Here is a 16,304-nt window from a genome sequence, read left to right on the forward strand (position 1 = left end):
TCTCCCATTCACCACCACCCTATCCAACCAAAGTCCCCTCCCAGTCACAACCAAAGCCCGGAGAAGTGGAACGCACACAATGCCTCCCTTATAGGGCTTGAGCTGGGGACTGGGCATGCTCAGTAGCCAAAGCAGATTTTTTTTTCTTCTTCTTTTGGTAGCAAGTGCGGCATCTCTCCCAGTCCCACACCTCTTTTTCCTCTATCTCTATACCCTCTCCCCACCCCCAGCTCCTTAGTCACCCCGCTTAACCTGTTCGACGCCGAAGGTTCGCAGAGTTCTAAGGTATGGAGAGTTAGCCGTCTCCTAAACCCACGAAATAGTCTCACTTTGGGCTAAAGCTTCACACTTTTGCCTTAAAGCCCCCAGCCCTTTACGCGCAGACAGGTAGGGGGAGTGCGAAAACTACTGGATCCCAGGAAGCTGGCCCCAAAGAAGGCTCCATCCAGGATCGCCCGCTACCGAAGAAGTATTCCCGGAGCCCTCTGTTCGGTGGGGTGACAATTAGCCAAAGGTACTGTACTCGTGATACAAAGCCCAAGTGCGATTGTTGCCTTTGAATGTCATTGTTGTTGACTCACCCCCCTCGATCCTGGAATTATTCAATTCCGCGTAGACTCGACGCCCCAGTCTACCTCCCTCGACCCATCTTCCCCCCAGCTCTCCGATGTTTCTTTGGCTTTGCCTGGGTTCTTGGTTGCTCTCTGAAAGGAACGCCCCGGTTGTGTGTGTGTGTGTGTGTGTGTGTGTGTGTGTGTGTGTGCGTGTGTGTCTTCGTTTTTTAGGGGACTGGGGGAGGAGAAAGGACTCGAGTTTGCGTGTATGTGATGGGGGGATGGAGGTTGGCGCCCTCGCATTAGGGAACCACTGTCTCTGTGCATGAGGAAAGGGGTCGCTCCTCCCTAGGGGATGTTTTAGGAATAAAGAGGGGGCGGATGCTGAAAGGAAAGTGAGCTGCCTTTCCCTATGTGTGGGTAGAAATCAAGTGGGGGTGTCTGAGTGGGGGACGGGGGAGCTCAGGAATGTGCGGGGGTCGAGGTGCTTGAGTGTCAGGAGGGAAGGCTACGTGTATGCTGAAGGGGGGCGGGGGCGGGGATTGAGCAAGTGTATGTAAAGGTGCAGCCCGTGTGCGAGAGGCTGGGTGCGCGCGCGGTGTCTCGCGCGGTGTCTGGCCCGGTGCGCGCGCGCCTCTGCCCGGCTGCTGGCTTGCCCGGGCTGCCTGGTGGGTTTGACGGGCGAGCGAGCGCGGAGGAGCTGGAGATGGGATCACGTAGTGAACATCGCTGAAACTGCAGCACGGACCGCGGCGCCGCACGCTCTATAAGAGCCACCAGGCTCCGAAGGTGGGTAAATTTACAGTGGGGGCTGAGAGAACTGCACTAACACGCGCTCCCTCTTCTCCCCTCAGCTCGGTAGCTAGTGTGTGTGCGCGCGCGCGCGTGTTTGTGCGCACGCGCGCGCGCTCGTGCGCTGAGGGGGGCAGGTAGCTTATTATTTTTAGTTTGGGTCGTGTTGGTTTGGGGCTGGCAGAGTGGCCAAAGCGGCCGTACTGGCGACTCCGCCTCCGCTCCCGCTTGCTTGCCCGCGGCGTGGTCGCAAGTCCCTGAGGACCTAAAGAATCTGGTGTTCTGAGCTTCGCTGCCCCCCAGGAAGGCAGGGGCGGCGGGGAAAGTGCCCTAGTCTAGGGCGGCTCGGACTGTCGGGGCCGCTGCACTGGGCTTTGTTTTCTGTGTGCCCCGTCGCAGACACTCTAGGCGGACGTGGATCTGAGGCTCTGGGCAGTGGCCCGCGAGCTGGTCGGAGATTTCTGGCACCCAGCGAGAAAGGGGATACGAGAGAAGCCGGTGGGTAACTCTAAAAGCCCTGCAAAGCTGGGCAAGCGCTGGTAGCGCGACTTTGCAAGATGCCCAAATGTTGAGCTGATATCTGGCTTGGTGAGAGCAGCGTTTTGTGGCTGGCCAGGGTGAGGTGGGGGGGGGGGGGCGAGGGAGGCGGCGGTGCGGGCAAGGGGGAGCCTGGGCCGACGCTCTCAGCCAAGGAACGACAGGGTCACTATTCATGTGAAAATCGGGCCAGTGACACCCCAGTGGCCATCGCCCTCGTGGCCTGAGCTGACCATATCTTCCCCCTCAATCACTGCACGTCCGGGTCTAGAGAGGCGGACGGAAACTCCAGCAGCTGCCCCTTGTGGGACGGGAGCGCGCAAAGAAATGTGTGCGCATCGGGTCTGAAGGCCCCCAAGACATCCGGAGCGGTCCCCACCTCCGCTGCCGGGCCCACGAGGCCGCCGCTCGGGCTCGGACCCGGGAGGGGGCTGGTGCCGGCTCCCGGCACCAGGATGCGGCAAAACATTGCGGTACGCGCCATCGCCAGCGGCCCCTTCAGCCGCGTCGCTGCCGGCCCGAGGTAGCGCACAGGGGGCGGCAGTGAGCGCGTCTCTCCATGGAACCCCCCCCCCCCCACTCCGTGCCTTAGGCGGGCAGACAGAGGTTTCCCAGGCCAGGGGTGCCACCTCGGCCCACCCTCCCGGGCTGTTTGCTCCCCGCATACCAGCTCTCTTCACACGAGTGCGGAGCGCCAGGCGCGGCACTCAGGTAGTTCCTGGATTTGTGGTAAAGCTAGGTTTGTGCAATCATGGCCAGCCTTGGGAGCTGAGCGTCTTGCGGGGCAGAGAGAGAGAGAGAGAGAGGGAGAGGGAGAGGGAGAGGGAGAGGGAGAGGGAGAGGGAGAGGGAGAGGGAGAGAGAGAGAGAGAGAGAGAGAGAGAGAGAGAGAGCGAGCGCGAGAGCCAAGCCACTCTTGGCAGCCTAAGAGATAGCTCTTGGTACCTAACTCATACTTTGTGTTTTCTTTTTCTTTGCTGCCTTCCCACACCACCGTTAAAACGGGCATGTTTTAGTGGTGCCATGTGAATGTGAAGTTTTTTTCCCCTTACATGTAATGCCCCCTTCCCCTCATGCTAGCTGCCTTCTCCTAGCTCTTAATTTCTTCCCCTCTCTACTTCTCCATGGTCTCTTGCCCTTTCAATCTCTCTTCCCTTCTCTCTTTAGGCGGATGACTACCCAGTTCCCTTGCTTGGCCCTCCAGCTGTCTTGGCTTCCTCTGTTTCATAGAGCTGCATTGGGGAACTTCCTAGCACTTCCTTGCGCTTCCCCTGCCCCCTACTTAAAGTAGAAATTGGGAGAAGGAAGGTAGCGCCTTGTGCATTTGAGATCTGTTCATGCTCCTTGTTCTTATTTTTGTACTGAATTCAGGTTTTTGTTTTGTTTTGTTTTTAATTTGGTTACTTTTTGGTTTCTTGGGGCGGGGGGGTGGTGGTAGGTACAAGAAATGACTCAACCGAACTAGAATTTCTGTTGAAAACCACATCTATAGCAATGAAAAAAGATCAAGTAAAATTTTGATTTTACAATGAAAGTTGGTTTGAATGATGTCATACTTAAGAATTATGACTTCTTTTTGCACTGCCAATCAAGCTGTCACAGTGAATAGGGGGAATGCAGGTCTATATGGCAGCCAAGGAGAATCTTGGCGGTGCTTCCTGTATGCTGAACCGCACTACTTAAAATGCAAATCTTCCTGGGTCGTGGCTAATGAATTGTCTACCTTGAGACATGTTCAGTTTACCACTGGCTGATTCCTCATGGGTAAAATAAACAAAGGAGTTTCTGTGTGACACTTCTGTCTTTGTATCATTCCCTCATTGTGTATTCCTGGGTGATTTATTTAATTAATATTTGGTGGTAACCATAATGAAATTGCAGCCAGCTTCCCATTCAAGATGGAAAAGACTCACGTGGTTAAAATAGCATCAATAAAAATCCACAATGCTTGTTGTTCCTTTTAATCTTTTCTATGATGCATTGCATATATTTGTGTATGCATGCAGTATTTAAGGATTGGCTAAAACAGGTTAATTTGCTAAGCATTAAACTCCACTAGAGTGATTCTTGATTTGTTTATAGAGAGAGACATGGGGTGGTAATATTGGGAAGGGGATGTTTGGAAAATGATTTTAGGACACACATTTGCTATAATATCTGTATTTGGTGCTGCAGATACAGCCACTCAACAATTGTAGTGTGTGAATTCTTCCTCAGCATTGGCAGTCTGTGGTCAAAGTGAAGCAGATAAGCATTTGAGCTAAGTGTCAGTCAGTCGGAGCTGGGTTCAAAATGGCACACAAAGTAATGGAAGAGGGCCACGTAGGTAGGAGATCCAGTTCTTGGGGGAGGGAAAGCCGTTTGGGCATCAGGTAAGCAACGTAGGAGCAAGGAGTTTTCTCTCCTGTATTCAGGAACCCAAAGATGAAAGGCTTTTCCCCCTGTTTGGAAGAGGACTGACAGGAAACTAGATATGGTTTATTTATCTGAATCCAAAACTCGGCCTTCCTTACTCAGTTATTTTTCTAGAACCTCACAGGATAATCTGTGTGTGAGTTGTTTTTTTTTTTTTTTTTGAGGTAGTAGTGTACAGGAGTGAACTGATTTGTGGCAATGTGCTTCCCAATGGACTGAAGCTCAGACATATCTTTTCTGAGGGGCTCCTTCCACCTTGGCCTTTCGACTGTCCCCTTTATAGCAGCTAGATCATCTCATTGACATACTCCATTGAACGCAGAGATCTAATATCTCTTCTGTTCAGCTTCTTATCAAGCTGAAGGCTAGAGAGTAGAAATCTACTAATTGAAATGCCTTTGTGGTGCTAACTACAGGCTGACTGTGATGGGCTGGGATCAGTCATTAAAGTTCCAAATAGGAAGCTTAAGGTCTATGTTTGTTCAAGGTCACAGTTTGGTGGTCCATGTAGAGAAAATATTTCAGATTTTTAAGGTATAAGCATGATCAACAGTCTTTTTTCCTGTTGTTTGTCATGTGTTCTGCACCTGTAAATGTTGTATAAACTACAGGTGTGGAAATTAAATGTATGCCATTTTTATTGGTTATTGTTTGAGTAAGTGAGAATGTTTACAGCTTTTGGTGCCTTAAAAATACAAAGCTAATAATTACAGCCAGATTTTCAGTTACTGTACTTATAAGCACAAATAACTTTTCAAGTAAGTATCATTGAAAAATGTTTTCTTTTTATTTTTTAGATTATTTCTCTTTATTCAGAAGCATAACGTTGTTTGCTGATTGCAAGAAGATGTTTCTTTGGCTCTTTCTGATCTTGTCAGCCCTGATTTCATCGACAAATGCAGATTCTGACATATCGGTGGAAATTTGCAATGTGTGCTCCTGTGTGTCAGTGGAGAATGTGCTGTATGTGAACTGTGAGAAGGTTTCAGTCTACAGACCAAACCAACTGAAACCACCTTGGTCAAATTTTTATCACCTCAATTTCCAAAACAATTTTTTAAATATCCTCTATCCAAATACATTCTTGAATTTTTCACATGCAGTATCCCTGCAGTTGGGAAATAATAAACTGCAGAACATTGAGGGAGGAGCCTTTCTTGGCCTCAGTGCATTAAAGCAGTTGCACTTGAACAACAATGAATTAAAGATTCTCCGAGCTGACACTTTCCTTGGCATAGAGAACTTGGAGTATCTCCAGGCTGACTACAATTTAATCAAGTATATTGAACGAGGAGCCTTCAATAAGCTCCACAAACTGAAAGTTCTCATTCTTAATGACAATCTGATTTCATTCCTTCCTGATAATATATTCCGATTTGCATCTTTGACCCATCTGGATATACGAGGGAACAGAATTCAGAAGCTCCCCTATATTGGAGTTCTGGAACACATAGGCCGCGTTGTTGAATTGCAACTGGAAGATAACCCTTGGAACTGTAGCTGTGATTTGTTGCCTTTAAAAGCTTGGCTGGAGAATATGCCATATAACATTTACATAGGAGAAGCTATCTGTGAAACTCCCAGTGACTTATATGGAAGGCTTTTAAAAGAAACCAACAAACAAGAATTATGCCCCATGGGCACAGGCAGTGATTTTGATGTACGGATCCTGCCTCCATCTCAGCTGGAAAATGGCTACACTACTCCCAATGGTCACACTACTCAAACATCCTTACACAGATTAGTGACCAAACCACCGAAAACTACAAATCCTTCCAAGATCTCTGGAATCGTGGCAGGCAAAGCCCTCTCCAATCGCAATCTCAGTCAGATTGTATCTTACCAAACAAGGGTGCCTCCTCTTACACCTTGCCCTGCGCCTTGCTTTTGTAAAACACATCCTTCAGATTTGGGACTGAGTGTCAACTGCCAAGAGAAAAATATACAATCCATGTCTGAACTGATACCAAGACCCATAAATGCCAAGAAGTTGCATGTCAATGGCAACAGCATCAAAGATATGGATATCTCAGACTTCAGCGAGTTTGAAGGACTGGATTTGCTCCATTTAGGCAGCAATCAGATTACAGTGATAAAGGGAGATGTATTCCACAATCTCACTAATTTACGCAGGCTGTATCTCAATGGCAATCAGATTGAGAGACTCTATCCCGAAATATTTTCAGGCCTTCATAACCTGCAGTATCTCTATTTGGAGTACAATTTGATTAAAGAAATCTTAGCGGGCACCTTTGACTCGATGCCAAATTTGCAGTTACTGTACTTAAACAACAATCTCTTAAAGAGCCTGCCCGTTTACATTTTTTCTGGAGCACCCCTTGCGAGACTGAACCTGAGGAACAACAAATTCATGTACCTACCTGTCAGTGGGGTCCTCGATCAACTACAATCTCTTACACAGATTGACTTGGAGGGCAACCCGTGGGACTGTACTTGTGACTTGGTGGCATTAAAACTGTGGCTGGAGAAGTTGAACGATGGGATTATTGTGAAAGAACTAAAATGTGAAACACCTGTTCAGTTTGCTAACATTGAACTGAAGTCCCTCAAAAATGAAATCTTATGTCCAAAACTCTTAAACAAGCCATCTGCACCATTCACGAGCCCTGCACCTGCCATTACCTTCACCACCCCGCTGGGTCCTATTCGAAGTCCTCCTGGTGGGCCAGTGCCTCTGTCGATTTTAATCTTAAGTATCTTAGTGGTCCTCATTTTAACTGTGTTTGTTGCTTTTTGCCTTCTTGTTTTTGTGCTGCGACGAAACAAGAAACCCACGGCAAAACACGAAGGTTTGGGGAATCCAGAGTGTGGCTCCATGCAGCTGCAGCTGAGGAAGCATGACCACAAATCCAATAAAAAAGATGGGCTGAGCACAGAAGCTTTCATTCCACAAACCATAGAACAGATGAGCAAGAGCCACACATGTGGCTTGAAAGAGTCAGAAACTGGGTTCATGTTTTCAGATCCCCCAGGACAGAAAGTGGTCATGAGAAATGTTGCTGACAAGGAGAAAGACTTACTACATGTAGATAGCAGAAAGAGATTGAGCACAATTGATGAGCTGGATGAATTATTCCCGAGCAGGGATTCCAATGTGTTTATTCAGAATTTTCTAGAAAGCAAAAAGGAGTACAATAGCATAGGTGTCAGTGGCTTTGAGATCCGTTATCCAGAAAAACAACAAGACAAAAAAAACAAGAAGTCATTGATAGGTGGCAACCACAGTAAAATTGTGGTAGAGCAAAGGAAGAGCAGCGAGTATTTTGAACTGAAAGCAAAACTCCAGAGTTCCCCCGATTACCTTCAGGTCCTTGAGGAGCAGACGGCTTTGAACAAGATCTAGGTCATGTGATCTTCATGCAGAGGACATTTATTTAATGATGAAAGTGCCTTTTGTTGACTTCTAACTTCCAAATACTATATTATCAATAGGCATAGAGGCAGGTGTTTCCAAGGTGTCTCATTAACTGCAGCTGCAAAGATGTGTCCAGAAGAGAATTTCCTTAATAGATTTTACTACATAAAACCTATACTGTGGAGTCCTGTGGGGATACTGCAAACTCTATTGCCAAAGGGATGCTTTATATACATAACACACTGAATTTAACCTCAAGAGGCAAATGTGTTTTGTACCCCAATACAAAACCTTTGTCTCTTTGTGCTTTGTAAAGCAAAGTCAAGAAAACTGTACCAGTGTTCGCACCTCAGCTGGGTCCTTCATCTTGCACGTAGATTAAGTTGGTGGAACTGGAGTAATCCTTTTGATTTGTGGAATTGTAACAACTCTGTGTAAAGATTATCTGAAAAGTAAAAAAAAAGCATGCAAAGAGAGAACATTCGATAGTATTTGTAAATTGGTAACCTTTATGGCCTGCATCTTGAAACTGCTGGATTTATAATGTTAAATTGTGCAAATATTTGTTTAAAATATACCATGCATCACATAACTATAAAATAAATTTGAACACTTTAAGCATTACCTGTCTATAATACATAAAACCTAAAAGAGAAAAAAATCAATGTGAGTTACATAGCGTTTGTGGTGATCTGAATAAATACGTGATGTTTATCAGAATTAAACATGGCTCAAATTAAACTAACATTAGAGTTTGTTCTCAGTTATGTGAAATACCCACAATCCTTAAAGGTTGTCCAAAATTAGCAAAGTGCTTACCATGTGAGCGCACCCAAAGCTATTTTTGTAACATAATTCATATTTATGAAGTACTTTGTATACTAAATAGGAAAATATGTACTCCTTAATATGTATTTAATATGCCTGACTTGTTTTCCTGATCACAGGGAATTTATCAATAAGTATAAATTTAGGCAGAAAAAATATACCAAACTGAAACTGAAGTTTATGTGTACAGAAATATTCTGGACATTGTGATCAGGTATAATTTAAAAACAAAACAAAAAAACCAAAAAACAAACAAAAATATTTAAAAAAACAGTTCTGTGCTATTCTTGAGAATTCAGCATATTATCTTCAGATTTGTTACCAACTGTGCATTTTAAAATAGGTCCCTTAGTTTTATAGTATCGTGTCTGGGGCAGTTGTTATTTGCCATCAGTTGTCTTGCTTTTCAGGATTCTAGGAGCTTAACTAAAATAGTTTTCATGACAAATATTTTAAAAAGTAATGAGTAAGGTTAATAGTTATATCTCGCATCAGTATCCTGTTCTTTCATCATCCTGACTACTATCAGATAATCAAGGAGAACATTAAACATCATGGTAACCTCAGCTATCAAAGCCACTCTGTAAAATGCTTTCATTGGTCTCAGATGAGTTCATAGTCTGCAAGTACAAATGATATGCCACTGTGTTTGCTTGTGCTGTTAACTTCGGAGTGAAACTTGGTCAAAGGAAGGAGATACTTTATAATGGGAGATACATGAAGATTTTTAGGAGCTCCTGATTAGCAAAGTGACATCCCCAAACACGTCGCCTTCTTGGCCTACCTGTGTGTGTATATTTTTGGAGCTCCATCTTTTATAACTATTGTATTCATCAGTAAGATGACCAAGAAGGTAAACAACATAGACATTCTTCATGAATTTCAAGTGGCAGATGTTTTAGTACAGTTTCCAAAATGATATTATGGTTAGAGTTGTGATATTAGTCCCTTTATTGATTACTAAATTCAGGGTTTTCTATGTTTGTTCCAAGATTAAAAAAAAACCTTGGAATTCTTGCAGGTGTGTGTGTGTGCATACATATCAATAATTTGAAGATTTTTTTTAAATAGCAAAAAAAATTGTCTGCATATGTGTGCCGGTGCTCCTAAAACTTTAATGTGTAATTTTAATTTTCATGACAAAATCTGTGAAAACTTTATATGAATATTTAAAAGATACAAATACTTGCTTTCTGATCTTGAAAGAAAGGACACGAAGATGTGTGCCCAACAGCTTGTTTTCATCTACAATTTCATAAGGACGTTTAATATACCATTACCCTGCTTGCATGCATTCGTGGATTAAAGGGCTCCTAATGCATACTGACAGGATAAATATGGAAAGGCTTCACAGAAAGTGTTTTAGCTTATCCTGTCAATAATGTATGGATGGATTGAAAAATCTTAAGTAGACACTTATGGAAGGAACTGGAAAGCTCCATCCATGATCTGGGATCATAGGTCATTGGGATGATGCCTTTTATTCATTGTGGTGATGCTTTGAAGATGTTTCAAGGTTTCTGCAGTGGTCAATGGCAAGAGTGCCTGCCACTATCTCAAAGCTTGCTGTAGCATATTGGCTATCTCAAACTTTTCTGCTGAAAGGTATAAATGTTCACCTTTTTTAAAACAAAAAAAAGTAATTTAAATATATGTGGTTATTTGGAAGATCTAATTGTAAGTGAATTACAGTAACACATCCTTGGTTAAGGCTGATATATTTTTCTTAACTGAAGTCATTGTGCCTACATTATACAGTGTATACTATTTTGCATCTGTCTCTCATTAGTTCTACTTGTATATTTTATGATAACATAGTTAGGCATAAGTTTTTAGTTGAGTACAAGAGCAGTTAAAATACTGTATCTACATTTTGTTGGCTTCAGCTATAACCTTGATGTTAGTTTAACCCCTTGAGGAATGATATATATGTCAGTACAGCATTTTTGGCAGAATTTGATTCAAATCTAGAGAATTCAAGAAGTGCTCATTTCTAATGTGGTCTGACACATCATGGGCTTCTTGGCACTGTATCATGTGCTTGGACTCTGTTAGAATGGTTGCAAAGAAAATAGAGTGTATGAATTCAGTGAAGGGGTTGAGATAATATATTATGTTCATGTAATATAAATCAAGTTTTAAATTATTTTTTTATGAAATCAATAAAGATGATTCAATTCTTTAAAAGTAAATCTTTGTGTAATTTTATGAGAAAGCAGCTATTAAAATACAGTGATTGAAGTATATAAGGCAATTTATATTCTATATTTAGTTTTCCATTCTGCATAACAAACTGAATAAATATATTAATTAGAAAATCATTTAAGACCAGCTTTCTTTTGTTGCTTTTAAAAACCATTTAATTATTTTAAGCCATAAGGATGCATACATTATACAGGGCATGGCCTCATGAGTAACATCAACAGGTATTGTGGAAATAACAGAACACATCTAGAAATGTATGGCAGTAATATTAATTTACAATATCTTTTGCATGATTTGTACATTGACATTGTATGAAATGAGCACAGTGAGTTATTTTTTTTGTTATTGTTGTCGCATCCAAAGAGCCGGGGAGAAATATATTAAGAATGTATTTATAATCACTATTTTGAAATAAAGAAAATACATTGTATTGTTTTTACCCTGATTTGATTATTAGTATTTTAGGTTAGCTTATAAGACAAAAATCAAGTAATGCTATAAAAGATAATGTAAATCACAGAAAGGAACTGTTTTAATGACTTTTGTTTGTTTTAATAACATCAAATTATTAGAGAAAATTTATTAAATGCCATTTTATGAAAGTATTAATAAAATTGTTTGCTACAATGGTATTTCTGAAGCTATAGTTTGTTAAATATATTTATTTATCTTTCCATTATTTTTCAGAAGAAATAAAGCAGTAACCAAACCGATCTTTTCACCTAGATTTGAGGGTAAGACATAGACCTTTAGAATACTGTTTGTATTCAACTTAATTGCTAACTCTATGTTAAGAGATGCTTTCTTTTCAAACATCTTTGCAATCTGTGTTCCTTTCCACTGACAGCTTCTTTAGAGAAAAGTCAGGTAGTGCCAAGATCAACATACTTTGATTCTTGCTCATTGCCATTAATCAGTTGGAATCTGACATAACTGTAGGCAAGCTAGTATAATAGTCAGTCTTAACTAGCTATTGAAATACCTTTAGCAAAACTTCAAGACCCCTGTAATCATGGCCAACTTGACTAGTTACTGATTACCTACCCATTGATGGGGTGGAGTGTGGTTTTTATTTGTTTATTTTCCAAAATGACCAAACCATCAATGTATTGTTTTTCTAGGGTTATTATGGTTGAGAATAATGAGCCAATTGCATTATGGTTCATTTGAGGGTAGCAAGGACTATAAACAGACTGCATTAAGCAATGAAGTGGATTTAAGGCATGTTTCCTTATGGGAAGATATAGAAAGAGAGAGGGAAACAAAGAGAACATAAATTAAGATTGTGTGGCCTTAGGTCTATACCTAGCTGTGCTGAAGATATAAACAGTATAGGTAGCTTATACAAATACTTTTGGATTAAATGTTTTATGTATCACAGTATATACACTACGTGATTGTGTGCCTTTTTTTAGTTCTTTATGAGTAGTGAGCACAGAGCACTGGGTCCAGCCACTCAGTTATGTAGACAAGTGGCATCAAATGAAAGCTTGGCTTCCTTTCCAGTGCTCATTAAATTAGTCACCATGGTCAGATGGACTAAACTAAAATATCCTGTTTGTGGCCTCACTTACTGGGAATTACTGATGACATACATCAAGTTCACCTGATAATTGTTAACCCTAAACTTCATATTTACTGGGGAGTTGTCCTTTGTTAAATTAAAAGCAAATTAGAGGTTAAATGAATTTTAATAGCTTATTGTGTGGAAAGCTATCCTTAATCTAATTTTGAATTTCATTTTGTTTCAGTTCCCACTGGTTGACAAGATTGCATTTTAGAAGGGGAAATCAAGGAAAGCAAACTGAACTGCCTATCTTATATGAAACACTAAGACTTTTTAATTTTTAAAGGTTCTTTTTAGCCTGTTGTTTTTATGTCTAGAGAGGGAAAATGAAGTGGGGCTCTGAGACAACTACTTGAACACTTTGAGCCAAATAATTGCTATTGAGAATAAAACAATTCAAATTTTTTATTAAATCATAATGACTAGATCTGCTGACTCTGGAATCCAGAACCAGGAAAGAATTACTCAGACCTCCACCTCAGTTTGCTTTTGTAGACATACTGGATAAATAGAAATTCTTATGATTTTTAATAATACATCAAAATGATAAATTACTTGTTTAAAAAGCTCATGAATAAGGCCTTCAGAGAAATGATATGAATATGTAATGAAAAAATATAAAATATCACTTTTAAATTAGCTGTAGGAAGGAAATAGTCTTCTAAAGTTCTTCAACAACATATTTCTCTTATTTGGCACCTCATAAAGTAGATAATTTTACATGCTGCTGGTTTGCAGCCTAAGGAGGCCATGTTGTACAGCCGATACTGCTCATGGAAGCCTTTGAAAATCACAGTAAGCTCTGTTCTCCCTATGAAAAATTGCAATGTATATTTCAATCATTGTTCCATGTAAACTGAACAATTGTGGTAAAATTCTGGAGTTGATATCAGTACTTTTAATGCTGTTTTCACTAATAAAAGTCTTTTCTTATAGGTCATATTTGTAGCCATTCAGTGTGTTTATTAGTGTGAAATTAGTGAAGCTCAACATCAAAAAGAAATGTAAACAATGTTTTTAGCTCATGTAATTGTTTATTGGTTTACATGATAGGCCAGGTCTACCTACCTACCTATACATACACACACACAGGAATGCACAGAAAATGAATTATGCACAAAGGGAATTATTTAGTTGATGTAAACAAAATGTTTCTGACTTGACTACCTAGATTTTTCAAATAAAAGCAGGTATTTGGGGCCCAAAATGATGTTTCTGCTGGTTGCTGCACTTTTTTAAAAGTATATTTTATTGATTACGCCATTACACCTGTCTCACTTTTTACTCCTTTGCCCTTCTCTGTCCTTTACCCTCTCTCCTACCAGCATTCACCACCCCCCTTAATTCATGTCCATGGGTCATACATATAAGTTCTTTGGCTTTTCCATTTCTCATACTATTCTTAACCTCTCCGTTGTCTATTTTGTTTCTACCAATTATGCTTCTTAATCCCTCTACCTTCCCCTGCCATTCTCCTCTTTCTCCCTCCAGGTTGATAACCCTCCAGATGATCCCCATATCTATCATTCTGTTCCTGTTTGGTTGCTGCAGTTTAGATCGAAACCTGGCTACTGTTTGATGTACAGTAGAAAGTAGACCCAGTTCATCTCCCAGGACTCCCTTGGGTGTCAGTAATGTCTATTGCCTTGAGATTTAATTTTTATTTCTCTTATGTATTAACTTTACCATCATTATCATTATTATCCTCAACCTATAAGCTCAGTTAATATGTATGGGGTGTGCAATTCCTAGATAAACCATGATACAAATCAACATGGCTACTATCCTTCTCAAATATTATTCACAGAATCATGGAGGGATATCAAGATCCAAAATAAAGAACCCCAGGGTCAGATTTTGATTAGAAATTATTAAGCCCTGGCTGGCATCGCTCAGTGGATTGAGCGCGGGCTGTGAACCAAAGTGTCGCAGGTTCGATTCCCAGTCAGGGTACATGCCTGGGTTGAAAAAAAAAAAAGAAATTATTAGAACATGGTCCTGGCTGGTGTGGCTCAGTGGATTGAGCACAGGCCTGCAAACCAAAGGGTTGCCATTTCGATTCCCAGTCAGAGCACATGCCTGGGTTGCGGGGCAGGTCCCCAGTTGGGGGCATGTGGGAGGCAACCACACAGTGATGTTTCTGTCCCTCTCTTTCTCCTCCCCTTCCCCTCTCTCTAAAAAACAAATAAACAAAATCTTAAAAAAAACTTTAAAAAACAACAAAAAAGAAATTATTAGAACGTGCATGTTAAAAAAGAGAAGAGGAGATAGTAGACTAAAAATTACTAACTAAACAGCTCTGTACCTAAGTTAAGATTGGGGAGGATTTGGGGAGGATAAAGGCAAAAGATTATTAAGGGAAAAAAAAGTGTTTGCTTATCAGACAAAACTCAGAATCTGATTACTAAATAAGAATCATGGTAAAATATGTCAAATCTTAGACTTCTCTTTTCTTATTCTCTGCTTTGGTTTTTTTTTCAAATATAGCTTATGAAATCCAGGCTATATCAACACAATGCTAGTAATTCATGTATTTTCAAAGAATTCAGTGGTTAATTAAAGTAACTAGTTACCTTTTGAGCCCCCATGGAATTTTTTCCTGGGATGACTGACATCATGGATTGACTGATTGTTAAGGCCTCCTGATACCGTTCTATCTATAAAAAAACAATAAGAAGTATTTGTGTTTAATGAGAACAAGAGGTGAGACATACATTTTATAAATAATGAATTTTGATAGGGAGCAAAATAAATCGATACAAACATTTGGGTTTCTAATGTCATGGTAAAAAGCAGCTAGACCTTTTGGGTTGTTTTCAGGAATTGAATTCCAATAAAAATTACCAAGTGCATATTTCAGAAACCATTTCCTGCAACAACCCCTGGGAAGCCACATCTCTGCCATGGGACCCCTTGTTCCATAGCAGGATGTTGTCACATTTGCCAAGTCCTCCCTGCTGGAAATTCTTCTCTTCTGCTGGTATGAACAGCCGACATCATCTATGGCACAGGCTAGCTTAAGTAGATTTTTTTTCACTGTTGTGTGATTCTTCATGGAAGTACACACAAAAAAATCTAAGATTCTATGTCCAAGCATATATTTGAGATATATTTCTGAAGCATAAAGTGAGTTATAATGTTATCACAACTAAAGAACATTTCAGTTGTATATATATTCTACATTACTATATTTGTTTTTATTTACTGGTTATCTTCCCATGCACAACAACTACTAGTTGTTTTATTCACAGCTCTCCTTCAAAGCAGAAGGTAATCTCCACCTTGGAAACTCAGTTACTTATAGAAAGAATCTTGATGCTGCTATCTGTTCATTTCCTTCTGTAACTTCTAGAAATATAGGAAATTTAATAGTGACTTATTTAAAAGGAAGTCCTACTGACACAAAAATAATTATAAGAAGATAAAGTGAGTTATCAGAGAAAAAGTCAACTTAGGAAAATCTTTCTTGTGTTTTAGATTCCACTACATTGGAATTGTAGTTCAATGCTTTATCTTCTCAGCTGGACTCAAAGAAACCAGTTTTCACTCTGGAATCCCTGCAATGACTAAAGAACTGTGCTATTGTTGACATGTGGGCAGGCTTGCCATGTGTTGCCATAAAACATGACTATTATTTTCTCCTTGCACTCTTTCAGACAATACTCATTTGCTCAGGTTTGATACAGCTGCTGAAATGCTGCTGTATCATGTGTCAGTCTCAAAATATACAAAGCATTTTTTTCTATATGAACCTTAGCTGTTACATAGAAATGTGCATTGGAAACTGGGTAAAATTATCAGAATTAAAAAGAAACCTAGTGTTCTTAGAGAAACAAAGTGAAGTGTTGTATTAAAATCACCTCATGGTAGATCTCCTTTTTTGAACTTGTTGACTTTTTGTAGATTTCAATATGTGCATTGTAAAGGAAGTTTCACTCCAGTTCATAGATATTTGCATTCTCTGCACAGTCATCTTGGTTGCCTAGACTGTGCTGTGGCCTAGAATGTAAGCATTAACTGGGTTATTTAAT

General features: G+C 40.7%; 1 protein-coding gene across 3 annotated transcripts; it reads left to right on the plus strand.

The window, feature by feature from the left end:
* The first annotated feature begins 438 nt into the window (after nt 1-438).
* SLITRK4 (SLIT and NTRK like family member 4) lies at nt 439-10,688 on the plus strand. 3 transcript variants are annotated; one of them, XM_045839447.1, is made up of 2 exons: nt 439-514; nt 5,095-10,688. In XM_045839447.1, the coding sequence occupies exon 2, from the start codon at nt 5,145-5,147 to the stop codon at nt 7,659-7,661; it is 2,517 nt and encodes an 838-aa protein (XP_045695403.1). In that variant the 5' UTR covers nt 439-514; nt 5,095-5,144; the 3' UTR covers nt 7,662-10,688. The 3 variants fall into 3 exon arrangements, with proteins under 3 accessions (XP_045695403.1, XP_045695402.1, XP_045695401.1); XM_045839446.1 differs by lacking the exon at nt 439-514 and adding an exon at nt 1,223-1,343; XM_045839445.1 differs by lacking the exon at nt 439-514 and adding an exon at nt 1,518-1,844.
* Nucleotides 10,689-16,304: the final 5,616 nt, after the last annotated feature.

This window comes from Phyllostomus hastatus, unplaced genomic scaffold (genome assembly GCF_019186645.2).
Source record: "Phyllostomus hastatus isolate PE091 unplaced genomic scaffold, TTU_PhHast_1.1 phas_contig_30, whole genome shotgun sequence".
Taxonomy (NCBI): domain Eukaryota; kingdom Metazoa; phylum Chordata; class Mammalia; order Chiroptera; family Phyllostomidae; genus Phyllostomus; species Phyllostomus hastatus.

Excerpts from the sequence above, each read along its gene's own strand:
- SLITRK4 (XM_045839447.1), top strand. The coding sequence starts at position 5,145 with ATGTTTCTTTGGCTCTTTCTGATCTTGTCAGCCCTGATTTCATCGACA.